This window comes from Pagrus pagrus (assembly GCF_965226575.1).
Source record: "Pagrus pagrus genome assembly, chromosome: 5".
NCBI classification, from domain to species: domain Eukaryota; kingdom Metazoa; phylum Chordata; class Actinopteri; order Spariformes; family Sparidae; genus Pagrus; species Pagrus pagrus.
This window is the reverse complement of record NC_140189.1, coordinates 1,454,756-1,470,945: the sequence shown is the minus strand read 5'-3', so window position 1 is coordinate 1,470,945 and position 16,190 is coordinate 1,454,756. Positions and strand designations below refer to the sequence as shown.

The 16,190-nt window shown below is 41.7% G+C and overlaps 1 protein-coding gene across 4 annotated transcripts in view; it reads left to right on the top strand.

Annotated features, from left to right (window-relative positions):
* The window catches only part of spdl1 (spindle apparatus coiled-coil protein 1), a 50,775-nt gene extending 34,585 nt beyond the window's left edge, over positions 1-16,190 (top strand). For 3 of the 4 annotated variants that reach the window (XM_084352559.1, XM_084352557.1, XM_084352558.1), the window contains exons 10-15: positions 3,789-3,851; positions 7,663-7,783; positions 14,870-14,936; positions 15,073-15,258; positions 15,409-15,484; positions 15,852-16,190. In XM_084352559.1, the coding sequence (XP_084208685.1) occupies positions 3,789-3,851; positions 7,663-7,783; positions 14,870-14,936; positions 15,073-15,258; positions 15,409-15,484; positions 15,852-15,996 (658 nt within the window). In that variant the 3' untranslated portion in view covers positions 15,997-16,190. The remainder of the gene's footprint in view (positions 1-3,788; positions 3,852-7,662; positions 7,784-14,869; positions 14,937-15,072; positions 15,259-15,408; positions 15,485-15,851) is intronic. The other variant, XM_084352560.1, reaches the window with a different exon arrangement.

Here is a 16,190-nt window from a genome sequence, read left to right as displayed (position 1 = left end):
TAGTTCGATGATGAGCGTTTCCAAAGTGAGGGGGGAAGGCCCTGATGCCATGTTGCTAGCTTCCTGACCAGAGAAGGGGAGAGTCTCTTGTTGTGCCTGATCCGAGTTTGTTTACTCATTCCTGTGCAGGTTCAGCGCAACGTTAATTAAAACAAGTAGTTAGACCGAAAATAAACTTGAAAGAATAATATAATTAACAAATTTTCCCGAAATTGTACAGAGATATGCCCCACACGTCCGTCCTCCACATTGTCAAACCGGAAGTCCATCGGGAATATACCTTTTACTCCCACCCACATACTTCCTATACCAGGATAGATTTTTTTCCTCATCTCAGAGTCGCTCATTTCTATTACTGAACAAACATCCATAGGTAACATCTTAATATCAGATCATGCGTGGGTGGGGATGGCACCTCGTTTATGCCAATTACCAAGTTTTCAACCCATTAGGTGGAGATTTAATACATCTTTACTCCGGGATGAACATTCCCTGGAATTTATTAAAAACTAGATACTGGATTATCGTCTGAATAATGAGGGCTCACTGTCAAACCCAACTGTGGAGTGGGATGCGTTTAAGCAGTTATTAGAGGTCAACTTATTCAACACTGTTCATATCTGAAAAAGAGATCTGTTCAATGTCTTCAGGAAATATACCTTCTTCCCAATCTGACCACTCTACCCTTCTTAATCTAAAACTAAAAGTAGATTTTAACTCCATATTGCAGAAGAAAGTTGAATATGCATTATTTAGAACTCAACATAAATATTATGAACAAGGGGAAAGAACACACAGATTTTGAGCACAGAGGGCAAAGCAGCAGTATAACCAATGGTATCATTGATACCAGCTATACAGAATGATAGAGGCGACCTGAAGACAGATGAGTCAGACAGCAATTCTATATTTAACACATTTTATCAGGATCTTTGTAAATCGGACAACCCTGCTTATCAAGATATAAGAATCTTTTTATTTAGTGTCTAGATATCCAACCTTGTCAGATGAGGAACAGTGTAAAATTGGAGCAGATGTTACATTAGAGGAGGTTAAAAAGTGGGAAATCTCCAGGGGAGGACGGCCTCCCAGTCGAATTTTACAAAGCTTTTTCAGATTCACTTGCCCCAAGATTCCACTGGATGCATGTCCATTGCGTTCTGGCTCCGGTACGGTTTTACTCTGTCATCCGTCGTCCGGCAACCCCCAACGGCTACGTTTTGAGTCCGGCATGGCGCAACACCGCCGAACAGCTGGAGTTACAAGGCCGAGGAGTTCCCACGATAATTACATAATCACGCGTGACCGCAGTTATAGGTATGTGTTATAAACATAACAACACCAAGTGTTCCCAACCGATGGATTAGAAGAAGTGCTTGTTTTTGTCTCCTTTTTGAGGTTTTTGTGCTGGCGTCAACACGGACTGTTTTATTTTGAAAATTAACAAGATGTTATGATGTTGTTTCGGTGTGTGACTTCCTGTCTGCTCTGTGCTGAATTCGGCTGAATTGCTGCGTCATGCTCCAGCATCTGCCAGAAATAGAAGTCCTGCGTATCTGCTCCGGAGGGCTTTGGACTGCCGGAGCTGGGACGGAGCAGATACGCAGCGCAAGGGACCCGGTGAAGTTAACAGATAGACTAGAGTGAAAGCTATCAGCTCCACTGCCATGGCGGAGCCGTGACGGAGCAGAGCCGGACCGGACACATATCTGGTTGAATCGAGGGGTTAGAATCTTTAAGGATGCGGCACAGAAGGGTTCTCTTCCAGACAGAATGCAAACTGCTATGATCACGTTGATTCATAAAAAAGGCAGGGATCCACAACAATGTGGTAGATACTGCCCCGTATCATTGATTTATGTTTATGCCAAGCTGTTTTCAAAGATTTTGGCATCTAGACTGGAGGCTTTTTTACCAAAACTTATTTACCCAGACCAAGTGAGTTTCATTAAAAATTTGGACATCATCTGACAATCTCTGCAGGTCGCTTCATCTCAGGTAGCAAGCTGGAAATGAGGCTGAAACAACTTTCGGTCTCTCACTTGATGCTGAGTAAGCCTGCAATGGGGTGGAGTGGACGTACCTTTTTCAAATGCTGAAAAGCTTTGGCCTTGTTCCATCTTTTTTTAAATTGGTCAAATTATTATATAGTAATCCTAAGGCATCTGTGGTAACTAGAGTTGTTCAGATTCCGATGCCAGTATCGGAAATGCCTCCGATACTGCCGAAAATGCCGGCATCGGTATCGGCGAGTACTGGAGTCCAGGCACCGATCCGATACCACGTAATTTATTAGCCTAGCTCCGTTAGCTCCGAGATTCTACCGGATACGTGTCCGCTGCGTTACGGCTCCGGTACGGTTTGGCTCCGTCGTCCTCGTCCGGCAACCCCCACCAGCTGTGTTTTGAGTCCGCCACAGCGCAGCTCCGCCGATCAGCTGGAGTTACGAAACCGAGGAATTCCTGCGATGATTACATAATCACACACGACCGCAGTTATATGTATGTGTTATAAACACAGCAACACGAAGTGTTCCCGACTGAAGGATTAGAAGAAGAGCACGTATTTGTCTCTTATTTGAGGTTTTTGTGCTTGTATCAACACGGAGTGTTTTATTTTGAAAATTAACCGGATGTCATGTTATTATTTCGTGTCTGACTTCCTGTCTGCTCTGTGCTGAATTCGGCTTTATACTATTCTTTTTAAAAATAAATGGCTTTCATTTGCTGTATTCATTCATGTTTTACAAAGGGTTTAACCTGAGCCAGGCCTTACCACATTGATAATCATATCACAGTCATGCAGGCGTAGTATGATATATATATTTTTTTATAACACACTGGTATCGGTGTCGGTACTCGTATCGGCCGATACCCACAGCATAAGTATCGGAATCGGTATCGGGAGGGAAAAAATGGTATCGGAACATCTCTAGTGGTAACAAATGGCAGGTATTCCCCCTCTTCGATCACTGTAGGGCTGGCATTTTGAACCTACTGTGGGAGAGGCATGACCGGAGATCATAAGCAGAGTAGAACAGGACAGTAGCAAGATGTTTTATTTAGCATTCATAAATACTACAGAGGGAACACTACAGACATTTCTCTGTGTAGAGTTAAGTGTCACTATCACTTCGGTTTGGTCTTGTACCCCAGTTTAAAACACACAGAAATGACTTTACTGTTATTTTTAATCCGTCGATGAGGACAAACAATCACTAGTAGGTCCAGCATGCTAGTAGCAGAACAACATAGCAGCTTCGATGGCAGGTACCATCTATGACTTCTCTTCTTTTGTTTACAGTTAGTTTCCAATTGACTAGTGAAACAAGTTATTGTTACATTTATATTGTTAATAAATGTGGTACATTGCAAATGAAAAATGGAGATTATATCACTCATTATACCATGTAGACCATCTTTTGAAATCATGGCATAAAACCAATGATCCTAGACTAGATTAGTCTAAAAATGGCATAGCCATCTGTGCTGAAAGAAAAAAACAAAACAAAAAAAACCCCACATCGAATCATGACTTTAAAATCTCAAATCAGATTGAATTGAGGATTTGGAGAATCATGACATCCCTAATAGGGGACAAGCCAGGGCTGTCTCTCCCTTAATCTTTACACTGGTACTTAAACCATTAACAATTGCTATTAGGTAAAATGACAACATAGTTGGTACAAAGGCTTGTGGGGAGGAACATAAACTGCTTCTGTAAGTGGATGATATTGTGCCGCAATTCAACTCACTTCCATTATCTGGGATTCCGTTTCTTTAAGGCAGGAGGAGAGGAGGAGAGCAGAAGGATGGGGGAAATCAACCGGAGCAACACGCTCGTTTTGTGCGGTAAAAAAAAAACTCAGTGAGGTTGTTTAATCCCTGCCGATACTGTTGATTCATACGCCACCGATCCATCCTATACATTCGCTCTATATCCACTTTGCTCCACTGTTTATTGAAGCCAGTCAATCATCCACAACCCAGCAGTAAATTCACACTGACTGGACTGGACTGGACTGACTAACTGACTGACTCCTGAGTGCTACTAACTATTTTAACTATTTGAAAGTTTTTCTTTTTGCTTGTTTGATTGCTTCCTGAATTGAACTGAATTTAATTTTGCCTAAATGCTGAACTGAATTGGACTTTATCTTCTTTTTCCTTTGGAAATGGTCCTAAAAGCAACAAAGATAACCCCAAGTGGAATTATGAGTATTTTGTGTATTCTGGGACTGTGGGATTTTGAGGGTTTGTGGGCATTTAAGTGAATGTGGTGTTTTGTTTTGTTTTTTTGACAACCTTTTAAAATGAACCTATTTGGTCTGGAAAGATTTTGTGTTGGTGTTCTTCTTCCCCCATCCCTGATGAGGCCGACGATAGCAGAGTTGTCAGAGAACTTTTGTAGATAGCGGTGGGGTGATTGATGGGAGAAGTCTGCAGTGTACAGGGTGAACAGGAAAGGGGCCAGGACTGTTTCCTGTGGGGCACCCGTACTGCAGACAACTATGTCTGACTCACAGTCCCGAGTCCTCACATACTGTGGCTGGTTCGTGAGGTAGTCAAGGATCCAGGACGTGAGGTGTTCGTCCATCCCTGTGAGCTCCAGCTTGTCCCCCAGAAGTGTAGGCTCTATGGTGTTGAAAGCACTGGAGAAATCAAAGAATGTGATCCTCAAAGTGCTTCCAGGCTTTTCCAGGTGAGACAATAAACTGTCCAGGAGGAAGATGACGGTGTCGTCCACTCCAATGCCAGGTTGGTAGGCAAACTGGAGTGGGTCCATAAAAGGACCCACCAGAGGGCGGAGATGGACAAGGACCAGTCGCTCCAGGGTCTTCATCAGGTGGGAAGTGAGAGCAACTGGTCTGTAGCTGTTGAAGTCCTTTGGGTGAGGGGTCTTTGGTACTGGTACCATGCAGGACGTTTTCCAGAGCATTGGCACTTTTCCCAGCTTCAGGCTAATGTTGAAGATGTACTGGTCTGCACAGGACTTGAGGAGCCTGGACCTGATCCCATCTGGACCCGTGGTCTTCTTCGCCTTCGCCTTCATCTTCTTTAGCTTGTTTGTCACCTGGATAGTGGAGAGAGACAGATTGGAGCTGGGGGGCCGAGTGTCGGGTGGGGGAGGTGGGTGAATGTCAGGGGGAGTAGTGGGGGATGTCTGTAAGCTGAATGCAGTGGAAAGGGAGGTAGAGGTGGGAATGGGGCAGTAAACAGGGGTGGTAGAAGAAGTGGTTGGGGGCAGCAGAGATGACTGGGCCAGGAGAGGGGTGGGTGTCTGGTCAAACCTATTGAAGAATAGGTTCCGGGAGTTCACCTATGTCTGATCCCCGGCAGCCTGGGAGTCTGGTTTCCTCTGCCCTGAGATGGTTTTAAGGCTTTTTCAGACTCCACTGATGTTTCTCTGCTGCAGCTGGTCCTCCATCTTCCTCCTGTAGCTTTTCTTCCCCTCTTGGATCTTCTTCCGCAGCTCCTTCTGCAAAGCCTTCAGCTCCTCCTTGTTGCCTGACCTAAAGGCCCTCTTTTTCTCCTTAAGGAAAGCCTTTATGTCAGGATTAATCGAGGGTTTATTGTTTGAAAAACACTGTACAGTTCTGGTGGGTACGGTGTTATCCACACAGAAGTTTATGTAGTCTGTTATGCAGTCTGTTAAACTGTTGATGTCCTCCCCAGTTGTACACAGACACAAACAAGTCAGCACGTTAAGTACACAAGTTGGCACGTTAAGTACAAAAGTCAGCACGTTCGAGACACAGACACGTCAGAATGTTAGTTTTTTTTTTGTTTTGTTTTTTACCTTTATTTAAAGAGGACAGTGCACATTAATGAACGTAACCGTAAAAGTGCCAGTGTTAGCCAGAGGCTAATTTCCAACTGTAGTCCTCTGGCAAGATGTTAAAAGCCATTTAAATATACAATGACACAAGGGACATGAAAACACTACTGAGAACAAAAACAACAGATAGACAGTAATACACACAAAGAAACAAACAAAGAAATCGAACAGAAAAAAGAAAAAAAAAAACGATACAAAAAAGTTACACAGATACAAAACAAGTCAGATAGACTAAAATAGACTAAATAAACTAAAAAGATATTTACAGTATTTACATGAGGTGCAAATTAGCATTGAGGTAGGTTGGGTTGTGCATTAAGAGGCCGCAGCAAGGTAGTGCAAATGTGAAAAATGCAATAGGGCGGGGGGGGGGACTTATTGTCCGTTACGGTATTGTCCAGTGTAGGGGGACAGGAGTGTAAGTTTACGAGCTGAACAGCCTTGGGAACAAAGATTGCTCTTCTCCTCTGTGTCCTGCAGCCCGGGCAGTGGAGCCGGCGTCCCGAGGGGAGCCACTCAAAGGCCGGGAACAGAGCGTAGGAGGGGTCCTGAAGGATCCTGCGCGCTGTCCTCAGTGTTTGCTGCTTGCACACAGTGGAAAGTGCTCTGACGGGCAGTCCAATGATTTTAGAGCAGATTTTGACTGTGCTCTGCAGGCGTGTCCTGTTTTGCAGGCTTATGGAGTGGAACCAGCAGGTGATGGAGAATGTGATGACACTCTCTATGAAGGAGTAATAAAATGTCCAAAGAATGTTCTTATTGCCCCAAAAGTGTTGAGCTTCCCCAGGAGATACTGCTGCTGCTGGCATCTCCTGTGGATTGTGCTGATAACAGCTGCAGCCAGCTCCCTCTGCTTGCTGGAAAAGGTCACCACCATCTCTTTGGTCTTCTCCGTGTTTAACTCCAGGGCCGATTTATCACACCACTCCACAAACTCATGCAGCACTGAGCTGTGGTGATGTGAGGGGCCTGAGAGCAGGGACACAAGAACTGTGTCATCCGCATACTTTACCAGATGACAGTCATTGGTGTAAAGGATGAAGAGCAGAGGTGAGAGGACACAGCCCTGAGGGGAGACTGTAGAGGTGACCGAGACGTCGGAGAAGGTGTTATTGACCAGCACCATCTTTGATCTGTTGGTCAGGAAGTCTGTAATCCACAGGATCAGCTGATCGTCCAGGTGGAAGCGGGTGGAGAGTTTCTCTGCTAGGATGTGTGGCTGTAGGGTGATGAATGCAGAGGAAAAGTCTGCAAACAGGAGTCTGGCTGTGGTGTTGGGGTGTTCCAGGTGTTTTTGTACTGTGTCTGTCCATGATGAGTGTTTTGGCATCATCAACCCCTCTGCCTGCATGGTATGCGCGGTACGCATGGTACCTGCACAGCTACCAGACCCTTGTAGTCTGTAAAAATGTTATTTTTCACGAGTCATCAAAAAGAAGAGGAGGCAGAGACGACAGACAGAAGACAGATGGAGAAATAATGTACAGAGAGGTGATGATGTGAAACTGCCTTGTTCCATATCCTATCACCTCTCTGAGCTGTCCTGTAAAATAAAGCTGTGAAAAACAAAAAACACGGTAGATTGTGGAAACCTTCAAGATTAAACACAATCTGAAAACATCAGATTTCCCTCCCCTAGGTGTTATTACTAAATAGAAAATTGAGTTTGCAAATGTAATCATGTAATATTACAAAGAAGTAAAATTACTAAAGGGCTCCACAAGCAGTTCAAAAGAGTGTATATTTAATTCACAGTCTCAGTGTTTATCTATATGCTTGTGGTTCTCAATTTAGTATAACTGTGTGTGTGTCTGTGTGTCTCAGTAAGGATGCAGAGCGTCTATCAGATGAACTTTCCCTGCAGAGGATGAAATCTTTGTCAGAGAGTCAGAGAGCTTTGGAGCTGGAGAGGAAGCTCTTCTCATCTGAACGGCTTCTCAAACAGGTAAACCCACGACTTAAACGTAATCTTAACATTACACAGGAGAATTTGCTCTCAGCTCCTATATCACATATACATCTGTGTTTCCGGTGTGCTGTGGCTGAAATTTGACCGCTGAGGAGAGGAGAAGGAGGACTAGTGAAGAGAGAAGAATGTGGAGAGGGCTGTGTTTTGTAACAATTGTAACAACAACCATTGGGTAAATGTTAACACTGATATTGCTGCCTCATGTGAGCATTGCACAGTAATGTTACAGCAAACATAGTCATTTGTTAAGAATACGCAAGTAAACACTAATTTGTGAAATAAACAACATTTGGTTGATCCATGTTGATATAAAGATGGTATGCATTGCACATGAACCAATTGTTCGTGAGGGACACCATGTTGACAGATTCCCTCAGATATTAATGATTATTTTGACAGGATTCATAAAGAATCATCAAAAATGTGAGTTATTTTATCACTGAAAATGTTGTTAAATTTGAGTAAATTAGCACCGTTTGATAATGCAAATTAATTTGAATAAACAAAGTATAGTTAAAGGTATACTTGGTAATCCTGTTCAGAAACACTTTTTGTTATACTGGGTGAAATGGTCTTCCCATCCTGAGAGTAGTCCATACATAATGTGTTCAGGAAAAGGAACGAAAAAAATCAGACCTCTGTGGCAGCTGCAGGCCTGTAAAAACTCTGACCAATCCCTCCCTCTCGGTCCGAATTGAAAGAACCAATCAGATGCCTCCATGTCTCGTCCTGCCTGCACCCCCCTCTGTCCCCCCCTCCTCCCTGCACGCACTCATCACGTGTCACCGTTGCCGGATATATTCAGCACACTGCATATGGAGTTAGCAGGAGATACACACTCCAGGTCAGAAGGTGGCGGTAATGCACACCTAAAAGTTGTTTGCCATAAAACAACAGAAGAAGAAGAGTTAGCACAGCTAGCAGGAGATAACAGTGGCAGAGTAAATGCAGCCAAAGTAGCACTTCCAGAAGTGATGCAGAGGTTGCTGTCTTTCTGTTGGACAGGTAATTAGATGTTTTGCCTCGGGGGATTTGTTATTTTCATGAAATATGTAACGTTAGCCAACTTAGCTACTTTCGTAGCTTGTATTAGCCCAATGCTAACGGCTCTCCTCTGCCCTGCTGACGGACTGTCTGATGCGGGTTCAAGTTTGTGGGGGCGGGGCTTTGGACGGAGCACTGACGGGAGGGGGAGAAGGGGGTGGAGCTTAGACGAGGTGCCACTTTAAAATCTTGCTAGCTCTCCAACATTACCAACTATACCTTTAAGAATTAATAATTGGGAGAATTAATTACTGACAGTCGCTAGACAACACCCATTGGATGTAGATGGTCACCCAGCGGGTGACAGGGGTCATACATAAAATAATAGGCTAGCTTGTTTGGCAAATCACATAGGCATAAATCCCAAAAGGATGTGGCACGACCCCCCTGCTTGGAAAAATATGATTTGCCACTGTAAACACCACTAGCATTTAGTGTTTGCAGTAGCAATGTAGGATCTGGCAGGGCGTTGGAGTGTTTTAGTTACACCACTACATTTGGTGTGCTTTTCAGGTTGCTTTTTGTGTAGCTGTCCCCTCCAAAGGTGATATTTGATTTTTCGCCGATGCATTTACATTTTCAGATGAGTTTGAGACTCATCTGAAAAAAAAAAAAAAAGGCTTATCACTCCTCATATAGGCCTTTATTTGCTTTGAGTCCCTCTGCTGCCAGCAGACACACTGAAACCTCCCAGACAAACACCTTTGCAAACATACCAAAAAAATGTGCACGTGTGTGATACGTCCGCTGCTACAACTTCATCCTAGGGGAAGCACTGTACATAATGTGTCTCATTTTCGTTGACTCAGTTTCTAAACTAATCTAAACGTAGTTGTATGAAATTTTCTGTCTGCCAAGTGGGTATTCATTTCTCTTGGTGAATGAATCTTGGAAGACAATTGGCGACACTGGCAGGTAAATGTTTGTACCTAATCTCTGCTGCGTGTTGGTGTCATTGATCTCCATAGATTTATCTATACTTCTCTCCTTGGCTGTCAAGTGCACGTCATGGTGCATTCAAGTGAACCTCAAACACAAAGGTTGATTAAACTGTAAAGTTTTTAAGTGCTGTATCGTAGACAACTGGAAGTGTTGCAGTTTATTGAAGACGTTTCACCTCTCATCCAAGAGGCTTCTTCAGTTCTAATCAACCAAAATTGAGGTGTACAGAAAACCTACACACACAGATCAACACTTGCTGTTCTACTCTCACCACCCCACTGGAGCACAAGCTCAACAAGGTTGAGGCCGTGCCCACAAAGACAGAGGGCAAGGAGAAGGAACAGAAGCACATCAGGGGAGCACTTAAAGGATAACTACCGTTTTTTACAACCTGGACCTTTTTTCTAGCAAAAGATATGGTCATTTACTCACCCAGATAACTTTGGTGTCATTTGGCGTCGTTCGGACGAGATTAGATCCAGTGTAGCGCCGATATATCCATATAATGCGAGTAACGGGGCATCGACACACAGCGTCTGTATAACACATTATCTGCCACGAAACTAGTTCATTTCACCAATATTTGGTACGATATGCTAGTGCTATTCCCCTCTGAGTCCGGGCTCGTCTATTGTCAACATCCGGGGTCTGTAGGCTGACCTACTACCTCTGACCTGGAAGATGTCGTCTCTGAGCTGCGCGCGCACCCACGGCAGCCCGGCTTGTTTACCTGTAGCTGCTACTGCTAGTTTGACCCCGGATGTTGATAACGGACGAGCCCGGACTCAGAGGGGAATAGCACTAGCATATCGTAACAAAATATTAGTGAAATGAACTAGTTTCGTGGCAGATAATGCGTTATAGAGGCTGTGTGTCGCTGCCCCGTTACTCGCATTATATGGATATATCGGCGCTACACTGGATCTAATTTCGTCCGAACGACGCCAAATGACACCAAAGTTATCTGGGTGAGTAAATGACCATATCTTTTGCTAGAAAAAAGGTCCAGGTTGTAAAAAACGGTAGTTATCCTTTAAAACCTGTGGCGACCCTAACTGGACCTTTGTCAAAACCTCTAAAAGATCCAGAGCAGACAGAGAGGAGGAGCCGGAAAAACATAAGAACATCATCATTCCTTATGTCACGGGAATATCAGAGAAATTCAGGAGGATCTTCAATAAACATCATATCCTGGTTCACTTTAAACCTAGCAACACGCTGAGGTAGAAGCTTGTCCATCCTAAGGACAAAACACCCAGGTATAAGCAGACTAATGTAGTTTATGCTGTTCAATGCAGCCAGGACTGCACAGATTTGTACACTGGAGAGACAAAACAACCTCTCCATAAACGAATGGCACAACACAGGAGGGCCAACTCCTCAGGTCAAGACTCTGCTGTCCACTTACATCTGAAGGAGAAAAATCATTCCTTTGAGGACAACAATGTAAACATCTCAGCCAGAGAAGACAGATGGTTTGAAAGAGGAGTAAAAGAATCCATCTATGTCAAATTGGAACGACCATCTTTGAACAGAGGAGGTGGCATACGACATTACTTATCACCCACCTACAATGCAGTACTGAGTTCCCTCCCCAGACAGCTAAACAACCATTCACACCTGGGATCACCTAGCCCTAGCAACCCACATGAAAGCCAGTTGGGTCAATGACCCACAGGTGGCCCTTAGGACTCTTAAACTCAGAGCTCACATGTGTCCTTTAAAGACGTAAGGACACACCCACACAGAGTTTAAAAGCCCGAAACTCCCCTCCGGTTAGTTAGAAATGGAGAAGCCTTTTGGATGAGAGGTAAAACGTCTTCAACAAACTGAAACATGTCTAGTTGCCTACAATACAGCACTTAGACTTACAGTACCATGACCTAGATGGCTGAGAACCTTCATCAACAAAGTAAAGTTTTGTTTTTCTTTCTTGTTTTCATTTGTTGAAATACATAGATCTGCATCTGTGATAGCTCTTGTTCTGTCACTACAACACTTTTAATGATTTAGTTTGCCGGATGTACAAAGTACATCGGCTCACTATATATTAATCACCATACTACTTATTATTATTCTTCTGAAACTTTGCCAGCTAACTACTTTTGGTCCAAATGCTTTTTAAGTTATGAATTTTTGACGTTTAGCCCTCTGAGCTAAATTTCAGCATTTTTGTAATTCTTTGTATGTGGATCCCCTATTTTTCATTGGATTGGGTTGGAATTAGTCCTGAACATCCAAGAAGCCCTAAATTAAAGTTAGCAACATGTATTTGTTTAAACAGTTGTTGCTGAATGGTAACAGTAATCAAATTAACAACAGGAAGTCATTTTTTACCCGAACAAAGAATCTGTCATTTTCCAAAATTTGTATCTCCACTAGTTTTCACTTTCTAGCAACCAAATTCTGTTTCTGTGTAGTATTAATGTAGTTCTATCACATCTTGCTAAATATAACTTCAGAGCTGAAAATCCCACTTTTTAGGTTATTTTGACTGCCGATTTTCTTTTGTATGTGAAAGTGTTATTTATTACGGAAGCCCTAAAAGGCCATGCATTCATACATTTTATTTTCTCCTTTTTTCCGTGATAACGACTTAATTTCATTTGTTTCCTCGAGATCTCGAGTTATTATCTCGAAATAACAACTGCCGTTTTCCCGAGATAACAGGATAATTTTCTCGAGATCTCGAGATAACGAAATGTTCTTTTCCCGAGATAACGATATAATTAATTCGAGATCTCGTCATTAACTACATAGCTGTCAGCTAGTCAGCTATGTAGTTAATGACGAGATCAGGCTCACTTAGATTGCGCCGCCGATATAGCTGAAGCCTTGCTAACTGTCTTTTTAGATTATGCACACTAATGTGTATATTATCTGTAATAGCAAGGCATAATGCTATTTCAGTCTGTGTCTGGTCTTGATTGAAAAGATATGTTACGTGGTGATCGATATGCTCCTGCTCCTCTGACATTGCTACACTGAATGATGTTTCCTGCAATGATTTAATATACTACACTTTCGTTTTGTTTTCTCAAGATCTCGAGAAAATTATCCCATTATCTCGGGAAAACGGCAGTTGTTATGTCGAGATAATAACTCGAGATCTCGAGAAAACAAATGAAATTAAGTCGTTATCAAGGGAAAACGGAGGAAATAAAGTGTATGAATGCATGGCCCTTTAGGGCTTCCGTAATTTATTGTATAATATATAAAAAATTCAAAGATGTTAGATTACTTCATCATTTATGATTTTTTTTTTTTAATTGGCTAATTTCCATGCTTTTCACAGGCTGTCATATCACTTCCAGTGTTTTTATTTCATCAGTAGATACATATTTGTACTGTGATAACTTCAAGGTTTGTTTGTTTATCTTTCTGACACCTATTGAACCTTTTTTTCATTGGGTTCTAGAAGTTAAAGCTTGTATTGGCTTGGTTTGTTGCATACTACATGATGTCATCTTGTTCTGTGTGTCTAGACATAATATTAATCTTAATTCCATATCTCAAGACACATATACTATTTCACAAATTTAAACTCTCTGAGCTAATTTCTTCAATCATCAAGTTGCATTGAAACCAATACAGCAAGTCTATAATTATCTCACAGGTTTGTGTGGATTACTGCAAAATCATTTGCAATATACCCATAATTATTTAAACAGTGCAATTATAATTCATTTTATCATTAAGCAGTTTGATGTGATGGTGAGATCATGGAGCCCTACTCAATAGGAAAATCTTGGAAGAAGAAGCCATCTGTCACATGACAACCTATGGAGAAGTTCTTCTTTTTCTTTTTTTAATTTGGCTGAGTTGTTGATGTCAGTTCAGAGAGTTTGCAATTGTGGAATAGTATATGTGTATTGAGTGAAGGAACTAAGATGGAGATTTTGACCAGACACACAGAACAAGATGACATCATCTAGAATGTAACTAACTAAGCCATTTCAAGCTGTAACTTGCAAATTTCTAGAACCCAATGAAAGACAGGTTTAATAGGTATCAGACAGATGGAAAACCTTGAAGTCAACACAGTACAAATATCTTCAGATTAAATAAAACTACTCAATGTAACATTACAGCCTTTGAAAAGTGCGAAAATCATCCAATTTAAAAAAATGAGTAAAATAACATCTTTGAATTTTTTATATATACACAATGAATATCAACACTTTCACATACAAAAGTTTCAAGGAAATTAATTAATCCTACAGTCAAAACAACCCAAAAATGTTTTTCAGCTCTGAAGCTATATTTAGCTAGATCTATGGCACTTAATTTTTTATGCGGGACCAAATAACTTCTAGATGTGAGAGGACTACATAAATACTACACGGAACCAAAATTGATTGCAAGAAAGTGAAAAGTATTGGAGAATTTTTGAAAATTACTGATTCTTTGTCCTGGTACAAAATGACTTCCTGTTACTAATTTGATTACTGTAATCATTCAAAAACAACTATTCAGGACAAATTTCAACCCAATCCAGAGGGGAAAAAAGCGTTAGGTGAGGCTGACAATACACACACAAGGAATCACAAAAATGCTGAAATTTGGCTCTGAGGGCCAAACTTAAAATTTCAGAACTTAAAAAGTATTTGGAATACAGCTATCGGATTCTGCAATGTCCCCCATCAATTTGATAGACGTTTTTAATTAGTTTTTTCAAGAAAATCCATGACATAAACTGGTAAAAAGATTTTCGTTGAGTTGACATGGATTGACCCCACATTATATGAGTCTGGACAGACATGGATATTAACTGAAATTTGACTTGTGCACGGAGGCATACGAGCACGAGGCAGTAATTTTGTCATTGGCTGTTACTAGCAGCATTCAGCAATATCTGTCTATTCTTTAAAACCAACAAAGAGCAAGTGCTTCATACACAGTGGTCTCTGATGTAATAACAAAACACAGCAACTGAAAACTGTGTGGTTATGGTTAGTAACTTGACTAACTATTAAAAATAATTAACACTGCACTAAAATAACACTAATATACATTGACATTGAGTTACAGGCAGACGTTGAACTATTTATGGTATATTTCTGCTCCCTGCTCCAGGCTCAGAGTGACAAGATCAAACTGCAGCTACGAGTGGAGGAGCTCCAAGACAAATATGAACCAAGAGGTAAACGGAATAATGCCAAAACCACATTTGCATATTGGTCATAGAGGTCTGCGGTTTTAACAAAATGGTTGAAGGTACTTCTAAATGGTCAAGGTACGACTGTTGCTGCATCTGTGATTTTTATTTTTATCTCTAGAGGCAAAAAAGAATCTGATGCAGAAGAGAAAGAAAGAGAAGCTTCCGGTTGACGTCATACCTTCCTCTGAGACGATGCTTAACAAAGGCAAGCAGATTGTTGCCGTGGAAATGGATGTCAAAAATATTACTGGAGACGCCAAAGCATACACTTCTCCTCCAGCTGAGGCACTGAGCTCTACACAAGGTGTGTGCATCGGAGTTCTGTAACTTTGATAGACAGGATCACAGCATAAATTAAAATTGAGTCCGGTTACATTGCAAAAGAAATACATATGACAACAGCAAGGCAAGGTATTAGGCATTCATTATGTGATGGCGACATTTTTTGTCACAGGTTCAGCACCTGAGCCTAGGCCTGCAAAGTGTGTGAAGATCAGTGGAGATGAGCCTGTTGTGATCCCCAACCCCAGGTCAGTATGTCTTGTGTGGATTAGTCCGGCTCATTTATGACACTAAAACAATGAGTTAGTTGTTGTCTACACCTTAGTTCAACAACACACTCTTAATTGTCTGTTCAGTCAGGAAGTCAATTGAAGAATTTTCAGTGTCATTGTTAATTTCTTTTCACCCTAGTTGGAGACACCATTTAGAGACATCTCACTTCTCTCCATGGACGTTGAATGACTCTTGCTATTATGTCTGAATAATACATTCAACCCCAACCATTGTTTTAGTTTGGTTGTATTCTACTCAGCGTGTCTGCTGATGATTTCATAGATGGTTGACATGTAATCAGAAAATGTGTGCTCACAAACTGTATTTGTGATTGTGCCGTAGCTCTCCAGTAACTGACTCTAAAGAGACAGAGATGGAGGAGATCCAGCAGCAGAACAAGAGAGAGGAGAGAAGAAAGAAAGGGACAGTGGAGATGATCCATGTCAGCTCCAACAACAGTATGGAAAACCAATGTGCTCAGCAGTAGGACTCTATCTTACCATGCATCTTATATATTGGTGCACTACAACATCCGATATTCCTTATAAATAGAATGTATCTTTTTAATTCAAATACTTCAGTTCTTACCAATTACCCGTACTTCTTGTGACTTCTCTATATTTGCTCTCTGCTGTCATTTCATTTAAATGTTACAGTATTAAAACCATTCTCCAACATACA